Consider the following 21,697-nt stretch of genomic DNA (forward strand, 5'->3'; position numbering starts at 1 on the left):
TACAAGAATAAACAATGGAGTTGCTTAAGCATGGGGTTTAATTGCATCCACAAAGCCTGCTGAACTCAAGGTTAAACATCTGGGGAATGCCAGTCACAACAAGAGGGAAGGCATTTCTGTCTGGAGCACATCACCGCTGTGTGCAAGTTGCTTTGTCGCAGGTGCAGTTCTGATATCACAGCTCTGCTAGGAATGATGTGGAGCTTTACTGTGATTAGCTAAAACCTGTTAGCTACAGAGGAGCGACTAATTTTCTCTCCATGTGCCCAGAGTTTTTATAAATGCTATATGTTAATAGAAACTGAGTCATGAAAAGAAAAAGGACGTTATTGCTGGGTTGTGCTGTTCCAGAAATAAAGTATTTGTACAATTAAAGATGCAGACTGTGCAGCACACCCAGAATGATTTCATAAGTGGCAGACCATTTATAATTAAGAATGAGTGAACAGTGTGGCTGGGAATTGAACTGCTACGTTTTAGCTTACAGGATGATGAATTGGAGAAACCAGTGTGTTGAATTTACAGCACCTTTGCTGTTTATTGAAATACCATTCATTTAGAAGCATGGGTCTTCCAGAACAGCTTTCCATTTCTAATGAAAATATGTCCATCCTTTTCGCAAGGGAATTACTCAAAGTATATCCCACAACAAAAGTATTACTGTCAGTTCAGACTGCACAAATGCATTTCTCATCAGTGCAATCCATGGAAATCATGGAAATTCTTAGAATGTAAGCCATGTTTGCCTTCATGTGCTATACCTGTACCCTCAGCCTACCACAGCTGGAAACTCTTGAGAAGGGCTGGTTATATATTGTGCAGAAATGTTACTTGTTGTAACTGAAATATGTTACTGTTTCGCCTGTGTTTTGGAGTGAAAATGTTGTTTTCTTCCAAGCTTTTTTCAACTCTTTCTTGTCCCTGTTTGAGTAGAAGTGTAGAAAGACAGGAAAAGTAGAGTGTGAGCTGGAGGGGCTTTTGACCCTTTGAGATTTTTACTTTTTGCTGTGTCAGAGTGGACTTTCTCCATGACCAAAACCTTTCATTCAGACTCAATGGACATGATTGTTGCTATCAGCTTGTAATCTCAGCCTATACGAGGCAATTTTAAATCTGAAAATCTACATCTTTTTGGAGAACATTCAGGGTTTGAGTAAGGAATGGACATATTCTGTAGTAGGTTCTGTAGGGAGACGCTTGCAGTGATGTTCCCAACAAAACGGGTTAAGGACCTGATAGGAATATATTTTTTGCAACTATGGAGGCTGTTTGGATGTTTAAGGTATAGATTTTTAAGCCTGCGGGCACCTTGTAACAGATATGTCCTAGCATGGAGAGATGAGAGAGAAGCAGACTCAAGAACTGCAGCAAATTGCAGTAAACAAAATTAAATTCTGAAGTTATCCCTGCCAGCATGAAGCGAGCTGCTTCTCAAACAGTGACTTTGCTCTCTTTCATTTTCCCTTGAACAAACCTCATAGCAAGAATACCAGAAACTGCCTTGTTTCTCTAATTAAAACAACTTTGTCTATTTTGGAGTCCAGTGGACTGAGCAAGCTCAGAACATAGCAGTCAGAGGAAAAGGCTGCATAGTAGTGTTCAAAAAGGAAATCACTTTAACTACTTCTTGCCTCTAGGTCTTGCTCTGAAGCAGTGCAGAAGCCTAGTGCTGTCTAAAAAGAGGTGTTCTCTGTCCAAAACTGAGCTGACTTTTTTTCAATATAACTGAAAATTTAAAGCTCCAAACCTTGCTACAGATTTATATACAGATAAGCTGCTCATGGTGCCAAAGTAGAATGTCAGTCAGAGATGGTGGGGAGGTAGACTGTCTCATTGCAAATTATTTCTGAGTATTAATTGCAGTTGGATGCAGTTTGGGTCAGATTCTGGTCTCATTCTTAGGCATGGAACATGGGGGGGAGAGGGGGGAAACGGAGAGGGAAAGAGTAGCAATTGACCTACATTGTGATTGTATTCCTGCTAAGAAAATACTGTCTCCTGTTGGTGTCCTTGCCTCCTTGGCTTTTGTTTCCCTTAAAACTGATGAGGATGAGTTACATGATCTTATATGTATAGGAGTGTTGTCAAAGTTACAACGTTGCAGCTGTTGACCTGGTTATTTATTATACAAATCTGACCCTCTCTTTGGAAGGTACTTTCAGTTTTTGGACAGAGGTGTTACAGAAGTGCAGATGTTGTCTGCACTTTAAAATTGCATTATGAGCAATTTCCACTGTGCAGCCATAAAACTATCCAGAGCACAGATACACCCATCAGAAACCATTGGCAGTAGCTGCAAGGTACATTCTTCTAACAGATAGTTTTCCCACATGTTTGCTTTTATTGAGGGCACAGATTATCTTTCTCCAAATCAGGCAGGTTATTTTGCTCATTCTTTTCAGGGAAGAGATGCTAAAAGCTTTTGGACATGCTTGTAGAAGCACAGATGGAGGGAAGATGCCACATGGCATTGCTGGGATCATCCTTGGACAGTAGCGTTAACCTTGATGTGTGAGGGATTCTGAATCAGTGTGTTAGGGCTGGTGAAGCACTACTGGAGGAGGGGACGTGGCAATACTCTTTCTTCTTTATTTGTTGTCAGCTTTCTGGTCCTGATCAGCTGCAAATTCTGCTAGTGCGCAGATGGAAGCCACACTGGCTAAATGCAGTGAATGAATCAGATTTAGGAAAAAAAGCCACGGTGGCAGATAATCCTGATCCTACCTAGGCGTGCCATAGAGATTTCCTAATCTACGGTTTCTGGTAGGAGCGCTGTGGTAGCAGTACTGTGTTACTGAATAGAAGCAGGAAAAAGAACAAAACCAGAAAGCCCTAACTTTTCACTGGTTTGCTATAGCTCCAGGGAAGATACATTTACTCTTCATGCCACCTTAAGGTAGCAAGTCCAGCAGTTTCCAGCTCTTGCCTCAGCCCTCTTAGGATACTTATTTCATGAAAGGAAATAAAACAAATGACAGTTTAATCCTTCCCTGAAAGCTCCTAGGACACAGATGGCTAACTAGCCATAACAGGGACACTGTTCCTGGTGAAGTGAACAAAAAATAAATTCCTTACTGTATAGTAAATAATCCCAGTCAGATGTGCTTCTGCCAGTTTGTTGATAAACTGCTGCCTCATCACGGGTGAAGGAAAAACAGCTCAGTAATTTTGTCTTTCCAGTTCAATGCTTAAATATCATGTAGAGAAATTTAAAATAAATTACTGTTATTCTTGGAGAAGAAGACTTTTAAAATGTCACAAAGCAGCCTGAATCTTAGATCTGTTACTGCAGTGTTTTTTTGCTTTTTTTTTTTAACTTTTTATGGACCTTTCCTTTTTCTCGGGGTAATGAACGATATTGAGTTGGGGGTCCAGCAGAGGTTAAGAAATGAGAGAATTTCCCTCTAGGGAGGAGATCAGAGAGAAAATGAACCTTGTGACAGCTGTTAGTTACGTTGCTTAATGTGCTACTGGAAGACACTCAGATGCTATAGAAATAACTTATTACTGACACTACAAGCTGCACTGCATAGCATTAAGGTCACACAGAACTTCCTCTTTCAAGATGTTTTTTTTCCCCCGTCTTACAACTTTGCCAAGTTTAATCTTTTAGGCTGAAATTCTCTGTGCTGGGGTTTTGCCTTTGGCTAACTTTGCTGTCAGTTTCTGTTGAAGGTTTCATCTAAGTCTGTTCATCCATTTCAGTGAATAAGACTTCAGGAAGATCTGTAACCTTGTCTATAAATCCTCAAAGGAGAAAGCTCTAAAAATGTCAGATGCCAGCCATACAGAGACATACAACGCTGGGAGGCCTTAGAGTGTCTCCTTTCCGCCCTTTGTGTCTCTGAGTATGGTCAGCCCCATGATGGCGTGCTTCCTGCCATGGCCACATTCCCTCCTACAGAGGAGTGAAGGCTGAGGTTGTAGCAGATGGAGGGTAAGCAGCCTGCAGTGCTGACAGAGCTGTGCCTTGAAACAGTGCTGGCTGCCTCTCAAGTCTCCCCCTCATTCCAGTTTTCCAGGGCTTCTAATCATTCCTTCCCACCAGCAACTGGTACCTCCTCATAACACCCTTTTCCTTGCCACAACCATAGCGTCTGCTCTGTAACTGGCCGCTGCAACACAGAAGTTGGTTACAGAGAACATACTGGGCCTCATCTCATATCCAGAATTGTAAAACTCTCAATGACTTTAAAGGTATGAAAGGGGCAATGTGTGCAAGACTGGCAAGGAGGAGACAAGGATCATAGGAGTGGGATATTAGTGGAGGGCTGATTGGGTGATTTGCACCTTCATCTCCTGTAGCACCAAGTAAAATGAGACACTGACCTTGATGTGGGCTGCTAACATACATGGCTGAAATGTAAATATTAATGATAATGAGGCTGTTCTTTTAATTTGCATACATGATGTTTTCTAAGCACGGCAGTGTGGGAAATGGCCTGTCCCACTTGTTGCGTCCCTAGGAAGATAGTTTTTATTTAGTGTAATGGAAGCTGGTGTCAGCTGGAGTCACGAAAAAAATAATCCAGTTGAAAGGTAAATGATTTAAGTTGTAGCTTGTGTCTATTTGATCTCTAATGGAAGTCACAGAGCAAATGTAGTTCTAGATAATTGCCAGGATGTTGCATTTAGGAGGATTGCGATTCAAGTACATTCTCCAGTCAGAGAACAGACGAACGTTGTTAATTGATATATTTAAGAGAGTAATGGAATGAAAGCTTGGAGAGGGATTTGCTGTGCACAGTTTCTGGTAGATGTAAGTTTGAGGAAGTCTGAGAATATTTTCAAGGTGCTGACTGCTGTAGGTTGGGACAGGAGGGACTTTTAAGTTCTGTAACACTGATACCATTAATCTAAAGTGGACAAATCCAAGTCATGTGCATTGAAAGGTGGAGTTGGTTACCAGCTGAATTCCTGGGTTTTGGCGATGTTTTTCACAGTCCGACAAACTCTGTGCTGAACGTAAAGTCCCTCCTTGCCCAATCCATATCCTTCAGCTGCAACTAAGTGGAAATGCAGAAACATGAAGATATGCTGTGTGGTAGTGTTTCCTTACTGGCAGCAAGACAGGGTGCAGCAACAGGGTATATGGAAGATTTTTCAGCAAGATGAAGAGTAAAGTTCTGGACTATTTTGCTTTAGTTTGATCTCTGCCACCTGCTTCAAGGCTCCAGTATCTTTGAGTCTGTGAAGGCTCCATTTTGTTCAGTTCAGTTTAATCACTGCATTTAAATGTGTGTGCAAAAAAAAGCCCCAAAAAACAAAAAAACCCCAACCATCTGCATGAAACCAAATTTGATATTCTCTCCCTCTTTTAATGTGACCCCATGAATTTCTTGCATTGTTGTGTCCCATGTACTAAGGGTCCCATGCAGAGCGCAAACAATAGAGCAGTGAGAAGACAGATGCTCTGCTAATGGGAAACCAAGGAGAAGAGAGTCTGTGAGGGATTACAGGCAGCCTGGGGTTGGAATACATTATTAGCATAGCACCCAATTCAGAAATTAGTTTTCAGAATTAAATGCCTACAGCATTTTGGCAAAAGCTCCTGATCATCCCTCTCAAAAGCCCCCGAAGCATAAAAGAGTAAGAATCTCACTTTTAGGCTTAACAGTCACATTCAGTGACTTCGCAGTTGTGTAACGGTTTTTACAGCTTCATACCATGGGCAGTAACTGCTGCACCTACTGAAATGTGACCCACTCGATCTGTTTGCACAAACCTTCAGCAGGTTTTGTACATCTCCATCAAAGAAAATGGGTCTGAATGAGATTCCAGGGTCTGTTTCCAGGAGGAAGGTTTTGTTTAATTGAGTACGTAACAGCAGGGAAGTGCATCGGTCTCTCCTTGGGCACAGTTAGGCATGTGAAGGAGAAGCAGCGACACGTCCTTTCAAAGACTTGCTGTTGCCTAAGGTAGAAACTTGGGGTCCTGAAGCCTCTGTCGGGCGTGCTTGGTTTTGTTCTGTTTGGTTATAGACCAACACAACAGTCATGTCTGAATTCTCAAAGAACAAACCCTGCAGAGCTGAAGTTGGCTGACAGGTGAGATAAAAAAATGTAGAGATGATGATATATTGTTTACCTCTAAACAGCACTGCCATCATATGGAAAAATGGTGCTGCTGGGTTCCCTGCCTGTTACTGTTTTCCAGTCCAAAGAGAGGTAAAGCACAAGCAAAGCCTAATCTACCAGCTGTCAGTAAATCAGGTTTCTGATTTGTCTGAGACCAATGCTGCCATCAGAAAGAAAGAATAGTGTAGTGGTAAAGGGACAGCGTCCCCAGCCTGTGAAATATTCTATCACTGCTATTAGACTTACTACCATTTTTCAAAGTCTTCTTAATAGAGTTAATGTAGTTCTGAAGGTGACAAATAACAGTTCCCTTGTTAAAAACAAATCGGGGTTTTACTATAATAGGGTAAGTCATGTAAAGAGTGATTTTGTGTCTGCATAACCTTTCTTTCTGATAAACAGTGTAATTTATGACAATCTAGTTAGCACTAAATGACATTAATGTTACCACTAAGCCATTCTCTTCCTGGGAAATAAGGTTCTTTCTTAATCAATAGTTGGGTAAATGCTCCTTTGCATTCCTTATCAAACGGCAGCCAGATGGTACCGGTAAATTCATTCCAGCAGGATTTTAGAATTAGCAGGGTTTGAATTATTGTTAATCCTCTGCTGTCTGTGCCGCCAGGACCTACCCACCTGTTTCCAGTAACCCTTGAGTTCGCAACCTTAGGAAAGAGTCTAGCCAGATGGTTACTGAGATACAGTGCAGCCAAGAAGCATCCTGAGCAGCGAGGCCCTTTTACTACCTCAGTTAGAAGACAAAAGCAAGGGTTTTGATACAAAACCTGCTACTTGAAAGCAGGGAGGTGAACTCATCTGTTTCGTCCAGACTTGCACACCAGTTTGGCTGCACAATTCAGAACAGTATCTTGCAGAAATAGCCACCTCTGTATGTGCTCCTCAACACTCCGGTCTCTTTTGCACAAGTTTCAGATCGCATAAGCTATATTCCTTAATGTGGAGCTGTGACAGCTGCCACACTTGACTTTTCAGGCCCATCAAAGTGTCTGCCAAGACCCTTTTCTTCATAATCACTTTGCTGCATAACAGTAATGATTTTGCCTCCAACCTCTTGATCTGAAATAACGTGTAATCCCCTCACACCAGTAAAAAGGAAAACATATGGCAGCAGATCTATTGTATAGTTTGCTTTCGTATACAGAACAAGATGAAAAACAGTTTGATGTTTATTATTTCTACAGCTAAAAGAGTGGCTAAATAACCCTATTCTTTCTGTTATTTCAATAGTACTCGGGTTTCCAGCAAACAGCAGATAAGTGCTTCGTTTGTGGACACCTTATAATGGAAATGGTAAGTGACCCAAACTCCTAACTGTGGGATATAGTTTTTGATGTATTTTGAATAGTGGTCTGTTAGACATCATGCTTATTCCCTAATCAGAATATCACCGTCTCCGCTATTGTAAAGGCAATTTTTCAAATTGAGGCAGAATTGTAACCTACCTAAAGTATATTCATCCTTAATTGCTATCAAGTACATGGAGTTGGGCTTCTCTCATGGGATGCTATTTTTCCTCCACATGCCAGTTAAAAAAGAAATAATAATAAAAAATTGGATTTTAATACTAAGGGCAGAATATAGGCCACAGCTTTGTATGAGCATGGTAAAGGAAAACAAGACGAGAGTTTTTTTAGTGGGGTTGAGGTCTGGGCTAGCAGAGAGGAACGCTAGCAGTAGCCTTGAGGTTTGTTGCCAGCTCTGTGACTTACTTCTTGTTTTATTTACCTTCTGCCACTTGCTCTATGTCTGTTAAAATCTGTTGTTTGCTGCTGTGATTTGCAGGGAGACAGTGTTCAGTTACTTTTATAAGAAAATGAAGAGCTGTGGTTTGGGCCAGATACTGCTGGCATTCTCCTCCGGGTGAAAGCAGGATAAATTTCATCTGTTCTTTCTAAACAGAAATTCCCAAGTAAAATGGTTTGCACACTGAAAAAGTGCAGATCACATGTATGTCAGTGTTTTCCTCTTGCTTTAAAATGTATACGAACATTTATTTGTGCACATAATAGAAGTAGCAATTACACTGCAAACACAGAGGTGCAGTAGGAGCTGGAACAGAGACTTCACTAATGAGAATTCTGGCACATATCCTGGCACCACTGGTTGGACAAGGATATTGTTCGTTTTAGCCCAAGAGCAAATTTCTAGAGTTGTGTCATGCTGGGAGGGGGAGGGGTATCACAACTTGCATGCTTTGAACTGGCCTTTAATTGCAGGATGCCAGGCAGGAGTCTATAATATCTCATTGGTGGAGCTCAGTGGCTGGAAGCTTGGCAGGTCTGCCTTTCTCCCATCAGCAAGTATACTCCAAAAAAAGGAACCTGCTTTGGGAGCTCCAGGAATTAAGCAGTCTTATTTGGCTAATTGCTTTATGTTCCTCCTCAGGAGTGCACAGACAGCAAACACGTCTGCACAGTCACATTACTGGTGTGCAAGTGAGGAACAGTGCTGCAGCCTCACAGGCTTGAGTTCAGCCTGAAGCTGTTCAAGGGCTGAAAGTGCAGCTGTTCTATGGCCACACAACCACACCAGGCTAATAGTGCTTGTTATGTAGCTGTTTGGATAGCAGTGCATGCCTAAAGATAAGTTGCATCCAGGTAGGAACAAAACAAAATGTCTGATACCAGTCACTGTACAGAGAGCTATGCTCCATGTCTTAGTTCCTGTTGATCTTTACCTGGAGAAACAGCTGCTGGGCCACATGAGCTTTGTCAGTGGAGATTCTCCCTGTACAGTCCATATGTCGCTGGGTGCTGCTGCTAGCAGAAACTTTTGTGAAATTACCTCCCAAAGGTGGTGGTTACACCTGGATCATGTGTGATTGGTGCTGTAACCTCTTGAGAGTTGCCTGAAGATGGAACCTTGTCTAACCCTTCCCAGAACCTAGTCCATGAACTTGGTGTGCTATCTCTGAGGGCCCTGTGCCATGCCACCTTCACTGAGTGGAAGGGATTCTATAACAGTATTGAGAAGACTCCATAATAAAGGCTTTCTGTGAAGCCTTTAAAATCACAATCACAAGGGTTAGAAGGAGCCTCAATCACCAAGTCCAACGCTCTTGCTAAAGCAGGTATCCTACAATAGGCCTCAAAGGTAGATGTCTGGGCAGGTCTTGAATATCTCCATAGGAGATATGCAGTAGGGAAGGTTGGCATGGCAGAAGCCTGGGCAGTTTTGATTACCCACTGATACAGATTTTAGCCAAAACTGATGGGCCCCTATAACTGAGTGATAACTGGGCGATAACTGGGCAGTAAGTGTGGTGAAACAGGAGTGGTAGCAAAGGAAAACCTATTTATTTGTCTGTTTTACTATTTTACTTTGTAGGTCTCCAAAGCTGTGCTTAATTTCTGTTGGGCAGTATTGGCTGTGCAGAGCTAGTGCTGATGGGACTGACTTAACCTGATTTTCACAGATCTCTGTCATTACTGGGAGCCTGATTGAAATCCACAGAAATCAGGAACTTCATTGTTTTAAAAGGCCCCTTGCTGACAGAGCTCCAGATTGGTAATTTCATCCCAAAGCGTGTGCTTCTCACTGTCCTTTTACAAGTCAGACACAGTGGTATATGAGGAAGCATTTCATGTAATTGTGCAACCACTTACTTTACTCTTTGCCTTTTAAGATCTTACAGGCCCTTGGAAAGTCATACCACCCTGGCTGCTTCCGCTGCGTGGTATGTAACGAGTGTTTGGATGGAGTCCCCTTCACTGTAGATGTGGAGAACAATATTTACTGTGTCAAAGACTACCATACGTAAGTAAACAAGTCCATTGCATGCTTGGAAGGTTTATACTGGTTAAGTTACTGGTATAGCTGTGAGCCTTGCAGTAGATTAAGACTTATTCCTATTTGTTCAGCTGTCCCTTAGCGCTCTTCTCACCCGTTGCATTTGTAAAGTGTTTTAGAGTTATCCTAAAACTCACTCGGTGGGTCCTCTGAGGAATTCAAGGGCTAAGTCAGGTTGAAACTGAGGTTGTGTCAGAAGATGTATTTCTCTGGTGGCTGCTTCTCTACTTCTTTCAGGACTTCCATCACTAATTAGACATGGCTAATTCTGCAAGTGGTGGTAGGTTCTGCTAGTGTCCAGATGCTAATGGTGCATGATACCTGGGAATACTAAGTTATGTCAAGTTAGATGGGACAGAAGACACAGAATTAGCAGCCAGTGTTAGAATGATCTTACCTTCACCTGATGAAGTTTTATTGTTTAACTAAGTGATTGCTTTTGGACTCTTTTCTACTCCTGCTCAAAGGCAATGTATATGCTCTCTGCTGCAGCCAACCAGTAACTCAGCCCATGGAGTAGGAAGAAATCACTTGAAATTCAGTTGTATTAGTCTGCCTGTATTGTGAGGATGGAGTGATGTTGGCCCAGTGCCTACCATAAAATGCAGCGATGGGTAAAACCAGTTTGGTTTACATAGATCTTAATTAACTGAGATCAGTCCCTCTCCCATCTAGCATGTGAGCTGGTGACAGGCCCCAGGTCAGGAGCTACTTTGCAGAATTTGAATGGCCTTATGAATAAAGAAAGGTGAGAGAAAGGGCACATATAGGAAGAGGGCTGGATTGATAATACTTAGAGGTCAAGAAAACCTGAGCAATAAAGCTGGGGTAGATGTACCTTTCTAAGTCTGTTTCCCTGAATGTTGTAAAAAAACAAACTGTAGAGATGCCTTGAAAGCCAGGTTCACATTCTGCTAAAAGAAGGCATGGTTAGAAGAGTTCTCCTGGTTCTACTTTTTGAAGAAACTTTAAATGTGATTTGAACAATTTCTTCTTACCCCGTAGGGTTTTTGCACCAAAATGCGCTTCCTGTAACCAGCCGATTCTACCAGCACAGGTACATGTTAATGTGCACGGACTCTTTACAGAAAACAGCTGTTGGCATAAGAACACTTTCCAAGAACTTTTCCTCCTTCTAGAATGTGTGTCAGACATTAAATTAAATACAGTTCAGCAGTAATGTCACTCCCAAGCATTCCCAGCGGTTGTAATAGTCACAGTGCTTATGTAGCATATTACTTTGTATCATTAGGGTGCTTTCCAGGTCTTAATTACGCCGTTATAAATCTTGTTTAATTGAAAGCTTTAACTGGGGCTCCAAAAACAATCCAAGAAGTAAAGCCCTGTTTATTTTCAGAATTTCCCATTAGCTCAAGTAGCAATTTTCCATGTCCGCTATGTTTGCATTTTCAGTGTGCATCTGTTATGATGCGCAAGCTTGAAAAGACAGCTGAAGGGTTACCCTGACCCTCAAAAGGCCACACAGCCAGTTGTCCTGGAAGGCCACTGTGATAAAGTGGTTAAAGGGTGGAAAAGGAGGTAGAAGAGTTGCCTAAAAGGAAAGCCAGATGAATGACTGCTGCTTGCAACCTCAGACCACTGTGATGGTATAGTTAGCACAATAAGACTCGGGAAAAGATGATCCCTTTCTGCCTGCCCATAGGGATGTTCCATTAAGCTCCAGCAGCTGCAGAACTCTCTGAGTTCCCGCTGCTTGTGTCACTGGACAGCCTGCTCATAAGGAAGGCCCTCAGCACCTCGTTTGTCCTCTCAACAGGTGCATATAGCCAGAGCATGCCTCCTGTAAGCTGCTGTGCCCTAGTAAAGCCACCGTTACCATTCCACGTCATCGTACATTTGTCATTATTATTTCTGCTAAGTGGCCAGGTCTCACAACATTAAAAACCTTAAGAAAGCTGAGACAGAACTTCACGCGTGCTGATGGTGGTATAAGGACTGAAGTTTCCATAGAGCTTTTCTAGTTTCATGTCTTACAAAATGATTAAGAAATTAATAATAATTAAAAGAAGGTAAAAATGCAGTCATACTGCTGACTCATTTGATGGTTAGCAAGATAGACTCCATGTTCTTTCCCACAGAGGTTTCATAGGTTAGTTCAAGTCTAGCAGTGCAGGTGCTAGCCTGCCCGTGGCTTCTCTCAGACATAGTCTACGTCATATCTGATGCTCTAACCACACCTGGAACTGGAAACAATGCGGGTCAGCAAATTTAATGAGCTCTGTCTTCAGAGGCATAGAAGAGGCTCAGGGAAAGGCTGTGAGGTTACAGGAAGGGTTACAGCAGGGCCTGGGTTGCTGCCAGGTATTATACAACTCCAATGCATCCACTGTCACACTTAGGCTTTGGCCTGTGTGCATAATGTAAATCACCATAGGGTACATACAGTGCCATGTGCAGAATAACTGTGCACCAGCTAGTTTAAGGGGAATTAATTGTGGAAAAGTCAGGATGTCTACTATGAATAGTGGCCTAGTCATTATGTCATACTGTTTAACTTATAATTTGTTCAGATTCTGGGTGCTCCTGGAGAATGATTTTATTTCAAGAGAAAGCTGTCTTTTGAGCATGAAATTTCAGCTACTCTTCCCGAATTACCTTTATGACCTATTTCAGACACCCACAGGGCTGCTAAACAGGAAAACTGGTACTGCAGTGCAGTGCATGGAGGGGCAAGACCCTCAGCAGTTACAGAGCTCTGTTCTACAAAAGGAGAAGAGAGAGATCCCACACAGAAGCACCTTTCCAAAGCTATAGGTTGGGCACTGAAAGATTGAGAAAACACCACTTAAAAAGCCCACTCTTACCTTTTCTGTGCTTTTCCAACAGGGATCTGAAGAAACCATCCGAGTAGTGTCAATGGACAAAGACTACCACGTGGAGTGCTATCACTGTGAGGTGAGTGTCATGGAGGAGCTGGGCAAAGACACGGGACAAGGCTTTGCTTTTACCAAACATCCTCTCAGTGGGTGCGTGACTTGCAACCCCGGGTGCATTTGCTGACTCCTGCATGCCTGGGCAGGTAGGGCTCTGCACTGTGGCTCCTGGAGGGAGTCTGAGGAATGAGTGCTAGCTGGGCTGCAAGTGGCACTGCTATTTCCACTAGAACCAAATAAGGTTCCTTTTGTTTTTCTCCAGTATGTTTAACAGGCTGAGTTTCGTTTTGGTGGGATTTTCTCTGTACCTGTAGATGGGGAGAGATGTGGTTGTGATCTTTGGAGGTTTGAACACGCTTATGTAGGGGAAGACCTTTACTCTGTGCTGGAAAGCTCTTCCAGGGGATCTGTGTATTTCCATGCTGAATGAACACTTGTTTACTACATAAGAGAGGAGGGGTATCAGTGACACTGCTTTTGTGCAGAACATTTAACCATTTATTGGAACAGATGAAGTTCTGGAACTAGTGCTCCTGCTTCACAGGGAGGAGAGCTCAGTCGAGTGTTCTGTGTACATCCCAGGAATATGAAGAAGGAGACAAACTCTTTAGTTTGAGATCAACCTTTCATGCAATCTAGCTAAAAAATGGTTTTGAGGAGGTTTCTAATTGAGGGAGAAGGACAGCAAAATTCTGGACATCCTGAAATGTATGTGAACCTACATCTGTGTAGCCTATGCACTTAGCCTGCTCCTTCCAACAGAGGTAGCTTATACTCAAGATAAATTGGCATAGGACATTTCAGCATGTGGAGAGCTGTATTTGCCTCCCTTCTTCCCTCAGCTATTGCTTTGTGCAGGCTTCACTTAGGATGACAGCTCCCTCCCCTTCTATTGACATTATATTAGAATGTCCCAATGGGGGTTTATTTTCTGTTCTGTTTCATTATTCATTTCCCCATTCTCTTTCCAGTTTGAGGCAAATTAAGCTGCTTCCACATCTGCTGAGAATGGCAGAGTACATTTATGTACAGTAATCAGGGGGTTAGCCATGTGTTAGCGGGGGTAGGTTACTGCCTAATAGCCTCAAATTAGGCTCTCAAACTGTACACACCGGGTCACTGCTGTCTCCAGATATGCCAGTTCAGTCAGTGCCAGCATTCTGAGGTATTCACGCAGACACTTTGCAAATGTCCAGTTCCTATGAAATGTCATTTAAGTTGCCATCCACCATCTGTTCATCATGCAAAGTCAGTAGTCAAGCTTGGAAACATTTCTAGTGTTCTGTGTCATCTCCTCCTGCTGTGACAGCTTAACGGCTCCAGTGAAACCTCAGTAGATTCTCATTCTAAAACTGAAATCCTAGAAGTACTGGACTTTCTTCTTGCAGAAAAAGGAATACAGTTTTAGAGCGGTTTTTGTCCGAATTGCTTCTATACTGATAAGATGAAGAGGAGTGGGGAAAAAAATGTTAGAATTGGGTTAATATTAATATGGATAGCCCTAGTATATTTTACTGATGTCATTTTGTGTACAGTAGTCAGACCCTGAGTTACCTGCTTTAAACTCTTGACCTTGCTGCCTTTTGTGGCAGGAGAGAGAGCACTCAGGGTTATTCAGCGCTGATAAAAGATGACCTACCTGAATCACTCATGAAACTGGGATGTATATTTTTCTTCTAGGATTGTGGCTTGCAGCTCAATGATGAGGAAGGCCATCGTTGTTACCCATTAGAGGGCCACTTGCTCTGTCACGGCTGTCATATCAGGCGCCTTAATATTAAATTGCCGTCACATCCACCGCCGAGCTATCCAATGCACGTCACAGAACTCTGAAAGACATTTCCATTGCCTCAAATTTAAAGTGACTTTCCTGTTCCTTTAAAGATGATATTCCAGTAATAACCATCTAAACCAGCTATTTATTTTTTAAATCAGAGGTAAGGGGTTCTTTCTAATCTTGTATATATGTGTTCTTTTATTTAGACATTTTCACTGAGACACCGTCTACTTGAACAAATAGTGCGCCATTAAGTCATAACTGCAAGTGGCAGCATCTTTAAAAACAGTGGTACAAAGGGCTGTTCTGCACTCCTGGCTTATCGTATTCGGTGGAAGTTTTGCCCAAGCAAGAAGTGCAGAATAAATTTCCAAAATGTAGCACCTTTATCACATTGCAGCAGGCATGGTGAGATACATGGCAGCAGCTGCGCTGCTTTCCCTGAAATCTGGTCTTAGAGAATACAAGTATCACATTTAAAAAAAAAAAATTGACATTCCCAGAATTAGTGAATAGGAAGCAAATGAGTGTTTTTAGCAACGACAGTTTTCAGCATGAGTTAGAAAGTGGCATTCTGTGAAGACGCATCAGGACAGCTTTTCAACCTACATGGTTCCAGAGTGATCTAACTTGGTCAAGGGTCTCATAACAAACCACGAAACAGAAGAGTATATCCCAAAGAGCAGTACATGCAGGGTTGTAACAATTGAAGGAAGCTATTCAGCTCTGAAATTGCTTGTTATGTACTAGTGTAGCTTCAAAATGCATTCCTATGAAATTGATGATTCGGCACTTTGTAAACAATTCATCTTCAAATCTGTTTTGTTTTGTTTTAATAGGGTTAGCAGCCCCTCTCTATGCAAAGGCAAACTTGTCTTTGTGCTGCTTGTTTTATGCAGGTTACCATTTGTTCATTTGTTACCAACTGCTTTAAATTATATGTTGAGATGTTAAAAAGGAGGGGCTGTGCTTTCTGTATAATTTTTCTTATCAGCTTTGCGTTCTTTTCTAGTTGTACTTTTCAACAGATGATGGTGGTTATCTTCATTGGATAAACAAAATACAGTTTAGCAGAAATAATAATTTAGAGTCAGACAATTGAAACACCGATATTTTATAACAAGTATTAGATGTACATAGAGTGTACACACTTTCATGTTTTGCATAAGCTGTTACAGTAACCTCAGAGCTCTGGGGAAATATTTGTCTTCCATATAGGAAGTTGGATGAATCTTTTTTTTATGGTTTTTCTACCATGTGTTGATGATTTACATGCAAATCACACATCTGTATGTTTAAAAAATTCCTTGCATTCTCGTGAGAATTTATCCAGCCTTCCTGAATTTGTATTTTAAATAAATCCATCATTGCTGTCTTTGTATCCAAAATTACAATAAAATAAAACTCTTCTGCTCCAGAGGAAGTGGAAATACCAGACCAGATTCTCAGCATGTGTAAACTGGGACACTTCAGTGTGAGTTCTCAGCATGTCCAGAATCTGAGCGGTCCATGCAGAAATGATCACGTTAAATTCAGCACGCAGACTGATGAAATGACTTATTTGGTAACACCATTGCAGTTCAGCTTCTTATGCTCCATTGATTTTTTGAAAGCCATTTGTGGTGCTCTTGAAAAAAGTACAAAGGGCATCCAATGGACACTAATTCCTAAGTGGAATAATTAACTCCCTTAACAGAATTTTTTGACAGCCTGGAATTTCCTTGGGGAAGTGGGGCAGAGCGAAGGAGGCAGGAAAAATTCTTGTGAAGTATTTTTTTTTCTGTTAGTAAGGAACAAAAGCTTTGTTTTCTGAACTTCTGCCAAACGTCCTCTGGCCTAGATGAACCTGTTCTATCCAGTGCTCTTTAAGCAAGTCAAATACTCCTTTAAAAAGTAATTTTCTAATTAATATACAAGTTAGTGTGAGAGCCACGTACTATAGGAATTACTGTATAACTCATGCTCTGTTTCTGCAGTGTGAGCTAGGAAGCCCCCTTTGCAGAAGGGTAGATATTGGCTGCATGCACACATGCCTTTACAAGCATTACTTCTGTGCCCACAGTCACCAAACGAGCCTCAGAGAGAAGCAGAAGTCCCAGTGCCTCTTGTGCAAACAGCAAATTCTACTAGAAAAAGAAAAAAATTGTCTTCAGTTGGGTTAATAACCAGGTGAATTCCAATAGGGTTACTAGGAACAATAGGAAATGGAAGGTAGAGCTTCAGGATAAACTTTTAGCCTGAGCTGCAATGTAATACTTCACCATTTAAGGAAGCTGCTTTGGCCCACATCTATCTTTGAGGTATTTCTAATTGCTTGTCTTTACAATTACATATTAAAGAATTCAAATTAAGGAAACAATCATTAAAATACACAGGGGATGTTTGGGTCTGTTCCTCCAAGCAACTCATCCCATAGCAGTACGTGCTGTACACTGATGCAAAGCCTTACAAACCACTGCGGCCAGAGGTGGAGGTGACTCTGGCATTTAGCCTGGCCTTCCGCCAGTACCTTCCTCAGCACTTCCACCTCCAGGCAGCAGCAGGGTTAAGTTTCCTGCTCAACGTTACTTTCCAAGGGTCAGCAGATTATCCAACATGAACGTGTAATGCCTTTTTTGTTTGTTTTTTGAAAATGATCATACTTTAGAACAGAATAATGTTTAATTTCACATGTTAATTTGTCTTGCTTGTAGTTCTGCTCAGTTCCAACATGTTAAGTATCCTCACAGTGCTATTCTGAATGTTACAGTTCCAGTATAGAGTAAGAAATTTGTTTAAGACCAGAAAGCAGCAGTTGTTCCAGCATTTCCTACAGACAGGTGTGGTTTGGGTTTGGATAATGAAGTTTGCCTTTCCAGCATTTAATATAAAAACTGGCGGTTGAGTGAAATTTGCCAGTTTTCAATCAAAGAACAGAGGAAAAAAAATAAAAGCTAATCTGAGATAACGATGTGTGCACGCTGTAGTGCTAGGAACAGCTTCTGCACATTTCACCTCCTGTCTGGGGAATTATGTGAGAAAACTTCATTTAATTATTTTCTTGAGGACTGTATGCTTAAATTAAAGCAGTTCAACACAGATGTAAACTTTCCGGAGCTCATTTTATGACGTGGTCGTTCATAAGAGGCCTTTTTACATTCTGTGCTGTCAGAATATTTCCATGAAGTTAAAACGATACCAACTTGTTCTCATTTGCATCAGGAATGCACCTTACTGCTTTGGTAAGGAGGTCTTACCAGGTCCCTGCAGCACAGAGCTGTTCTAGGAGATTCAGAGTCCCTCATGTGCTGGAGGAAGCGTTCCAAAGAAAGGACCAAAATAGTAACTGAAAAACAAAACAAAAGAATGCACTCAGATAATTGAGCTTTCAGAAGGAGTTTGTTTGGGTTTCTTTCTGTTTCTTTTCACTTGTGTGCACATGTGTGTGTATGTATATTTTGTAAGGTGGAGCTTCAAAAGGAAAACATGGTTAGAGGAGCTCTTTAAGACGAGAAATTCCAGAGTAGTTAAGTAAACCAAAGCTCTAAAGGAGACAAAAGCTGCTTTCTTGTGTTGCAAGGAAAGTTTAAAAGTTTGTCATTCATCCTGTAACTAATGCCGTAACTAGAGTGTATAATTTGACTTAAATTAAGTTTTCATTTGAGAAATATTTTCATTTTCTTTAAAAGAATATAGTTTTCTTCCAAGAACTTGGACCAACGTTGATTTTTATTTTGTAGGAAATATATAAATTCCCTGTTTGTATATCATGTAACTAGTTTACATGCTGAAAATATACATTAGTTTAACTATTTTTGTATATATCCTTGTAAAACTTTCAAATGTGCTTCTGTCTTTTAGTCTTTAGAGTTACTTGTGGTTTTGTGTTTCAGTGTTTGATTCCCTTGATTGTTAAAGAAAAATAATTGGGAAATGTAGATTTATTTATCTAAAGAAGAAGCTACTTGCTATCTCCCTAAGTTATTTAATATTAAAGTCAGACGTTTCATTTAACCTTAGATGCTATAATCTGCCTTTTTCAATAAAGACGTTTTCTAGTTATCTTTGATTTTGCAGTTCATTGCATAAGTAATACATGTTCCTTAATCTAGGTGGGCTCTGACACCGTTTTCAGGAGACCCTCGTACTGCCTAAAGAAATGCCTAACTGATATTAATTTATAGCAGCTGCACGCATGAAAGATTTTGGTCCTCCAGTGCAAGTGTTACTAATTAAGGTCTAAAACATGCCCACAGCTAATATTTTGCAGCTGCACTTAGAAAAGAATGTAGCCACTCTGGCAATTTTTAATTAAGCTTTAACCAGTCTGGATAGCTGACATGCAGGCCAGTCAGTGTGGAGGAACACTTCCTTTTCAAGACTTCCATGAGATCTCAGAGCGTTCCAGAAGAGCTGTACAATCCTGGGCTGTGAACCTGCATAGGTCTTACATACCAAGACCCTGGTTTGGAGAAGTTACTCAGTTTTCTTTGCAAAGTCATAGTAAAGAATCCACGGCCAAAGCTCTGACAGGATCAGAAAGATGCACTTTTTTGCGTATCAATCTATCTATGCATTTTACCTTTCTGAAGCTCCGTCTCCAGCTTCACAGCACAGATGGGCATGTTTACCCCACACACAGCAGTCCTGCGGGAGCAGCTACATCTGTCATGCAAAAGATCTGTCAGCACTGGTATCTCCTCGTCGGCTGTAGCCAAGAGTGGATGCCTGGGGAAGAAGTGAAGAATAAGGTTGTATCCCTAGTTTCTGTACACTTACATTCACTGTGTTTCTTTTAAATTTACCTCGTCATCGTCCCATCCCTGTGGATGCTTTGTCCCCCAGCAGCTTGCATCAGGTGTTCACAAGCAGCTGCTCCAAGCATGATGCCACTCTCTCCACCAGGGAGGCCTGCCCCAATCCACGTTGGATTTTCCAGAGTACAAATGGCTTCAAATTCAGGAATGAAACTTTTCGGTGGGTTTCATACAACAGCTATTTCAGTACATTTTTCTTCTACATAGAACAGAAAGAGTTACAAACAATTGTTTTAGGGACACAGTCTACACTTCTGTGCTTTGAAACAGACGTACCACACATCTGTAAGGACTTCCTTAAAAATACATGCTATTTTCTCACAATTCTAAAAAAAAAAAATCATTTGAAGTGAGCAATTCACACCCTCTTTGAAGAAATAAAAAGTATAGACCATTTAACTCATAAAGCATCTTAACAGCACATCACGAGTGACACAAATGTAGTCAATAAAATCCAGGACATACTCATACTGCAGCAGGTATTTTTATGCCAATCCCCAGCTAGCCTGGTTGAAAAGAGCAGAACACTTAAAAATACTTACTGCCCTTTGTGGGCCTCCTTGCAGGAAACACATGCTGGAAAATGAACGTACATTCACTGCAGAGAGACCATGAGTCAGGGCCCAGCTCCCAGAGGGGAGCACCACAGAGCTTGGCAGTGGCATGTGTTTCCCTGGCATCTAAGCCACAGGGCAGCGTACCACTGGAAACTGCTACATGATGCATGACTGTTAATCTGCTGCCATGCAGAATATTCAAGAGTGCTTTGCTAGCCCTGCTTTTCACCTTACCAGCCGTTCCCGGGTCTGCAACCTTTAATTTGCAGCTGTAGAGGTAAACAAAGATTTGCCAAGCCTCCCAAGAATGAACCAAAGACACTGGCTGCTGATGGGAACCACAAGGACTGTGTGAACTACACCGCTGTGTCTGCCTTCAGCTCATGTCACTGTTACTCAACTTTTAGTCATCCTAATTCATGGACTGAGGCATAAGTGAGGACTCAGAACACGTGAGGCTGGACAAGACTTCAGGAAGTCATCTGACGTGACACTTGCTCCCCTCCCAGAAGGCCCAAAAGCAAGACTAAACTTATGTGAGTGTAGTACCTTAAATATTCCCTTGGGTGCATCATTGAGGAAGCTGGATTTGCAGGCTCATTCCCACCTCTACTACATCTTCTGATCAGCCCAGTCTGACAGGCACTAACACTCAGCTGCTCAGCATTCCCATTGGGTGTTAGAGGTTTCTTTCCAAAACACCAGCTGGCTGGATCACTGCTGCCAGTACTTCTACTTCACACCAGCTAGGAGGAGCAAGATGGCAGAAGTTAGCAAATGAAGAATGACAACAGGGCTCTGCTGAAGGTGATAAAAACCAACTTTGGGTCAAAGAAGCACTTCAGTTTGTACACGTTTTAGACTGTTATGGTTTCTTTCAAAGGCAATATCCTTGAGGGTGGTGAGTTTTTGTTGTTTTTTGTTTGTCTTTTCCTAAAACATTCCAATTTCAATCATTGATTTAATTACATTAAACTTTGGAACGTGGCAACAGACTTGTGAAATTCATTTAAAAGTAAAAGACAGGATTCTGCAATTACAGCCTCTGTCCCATCTGAAAGTTTGGACCTCATCACTCTGAGCACAGAAGCAATCTGCAGACTTCTTCCTGCTTGTTGCCCAACTTGCAGCTTTCCAAAGTACAGAATTTGGCTTAATTTGCCAGACTGTGATCCTACTTGGTGCTACCAACTCCTGCCTGGAATCACATAGAGATAAGAAACTCTAAAGGAGAAAACAGTATTAAGTAAGGGGATCTGGAAAAAGTCAGCGAGAGCCGCTGGATGCTGAGCAGGACAAATCATGGTTAGTTTTTTCGATGTGTCTAAGCTAGATGTGGAAGCGTCACCCATTAAGCAGCGACTTCTTGCTTTCCAGAAGAATTTGCAGGCTCTCCCTCAGTGACCACCTCTGGGACCATCCTTGCCACAGAACTGAATTACATAGCTTTAAAACTATGATGTCAACCACCATTTTTTGGCAAAATTCCAGAAGAGTACAATTTTTTTTTTTTCCCCCTCCTGTTAACCATTCATATAAGGTTCTACCACAGTGGTCAATGCGCAGCACTCACCTTCACTTAACACTGAGATCGTAAAACTAAACCTTAAGTTGCCATACTGCTTATTGAGAGCACATACAAACTAGTTACATTCTGCTGCATCTACATCTCTCTTGTGCTGTCAATTTTTGTCCAACTGGAAGAAAATACTCAACGTTAGCTGTAAATCACAGCACTCACACACAGTGTAGAACTACAAGCTGAAAACTGTGTAAAGGCTAAGAA

The 21,697-nt window shown here is 41.6% G+C and overlaps 1 protein-coding gene across 1 annotated transcript in view; it reads left to right on the plus strand.

The window, feature by feature from the left end:
- Positions 1-18,489, plus strand: part of WTIP (WT1 interacting protein) — a 70,244-nt gene extending 51,755 nt beyond the window's left edge. Inside the window, exons 4-8 of the mRNA XM_072346852.1 lie at positions 7,326-7,388; positions 9,724-9,854; positions 10,893-10,944; positions 12,735-12,803; positions 14,462-18,489. Coding sequence (XP_072202953.1) covers positions 7,326-7,388; positions 9,724-9,854; positions 10,893-10,944; positions 12,735-12,803; positions 14,462-14,614 — 468 coding nt within the window. The 3' untranslated portion in view covers positions 14,615-18,489. The remainder of the gene's footprint in view (positions 1-7,325; positions 7,389-9,723; positions 9,855-10,892; positions 10,945-12,734; positions 12,804-14,461) is intronic.
- Positions 18,490-21,697: the final 3,208 nt, after the last annotated feature.

This window comes from Excalfactoria chinensis, chromosome 11 (assembly GCF_039878825.1).
Source record: "Excalfactoria chinensis isolate bCotChi1 chromosome 11, bCotChi1.hap2, whole genome shotgun sequence".
In the NCBI taxonomy this organism is placed as follows: domain Eukaryota; kingdom Metazoa; phylum Chordata; class Aves; order Galliformes; family Phasianidae; genus Excalfactoria; species Excalfactoria chinensis.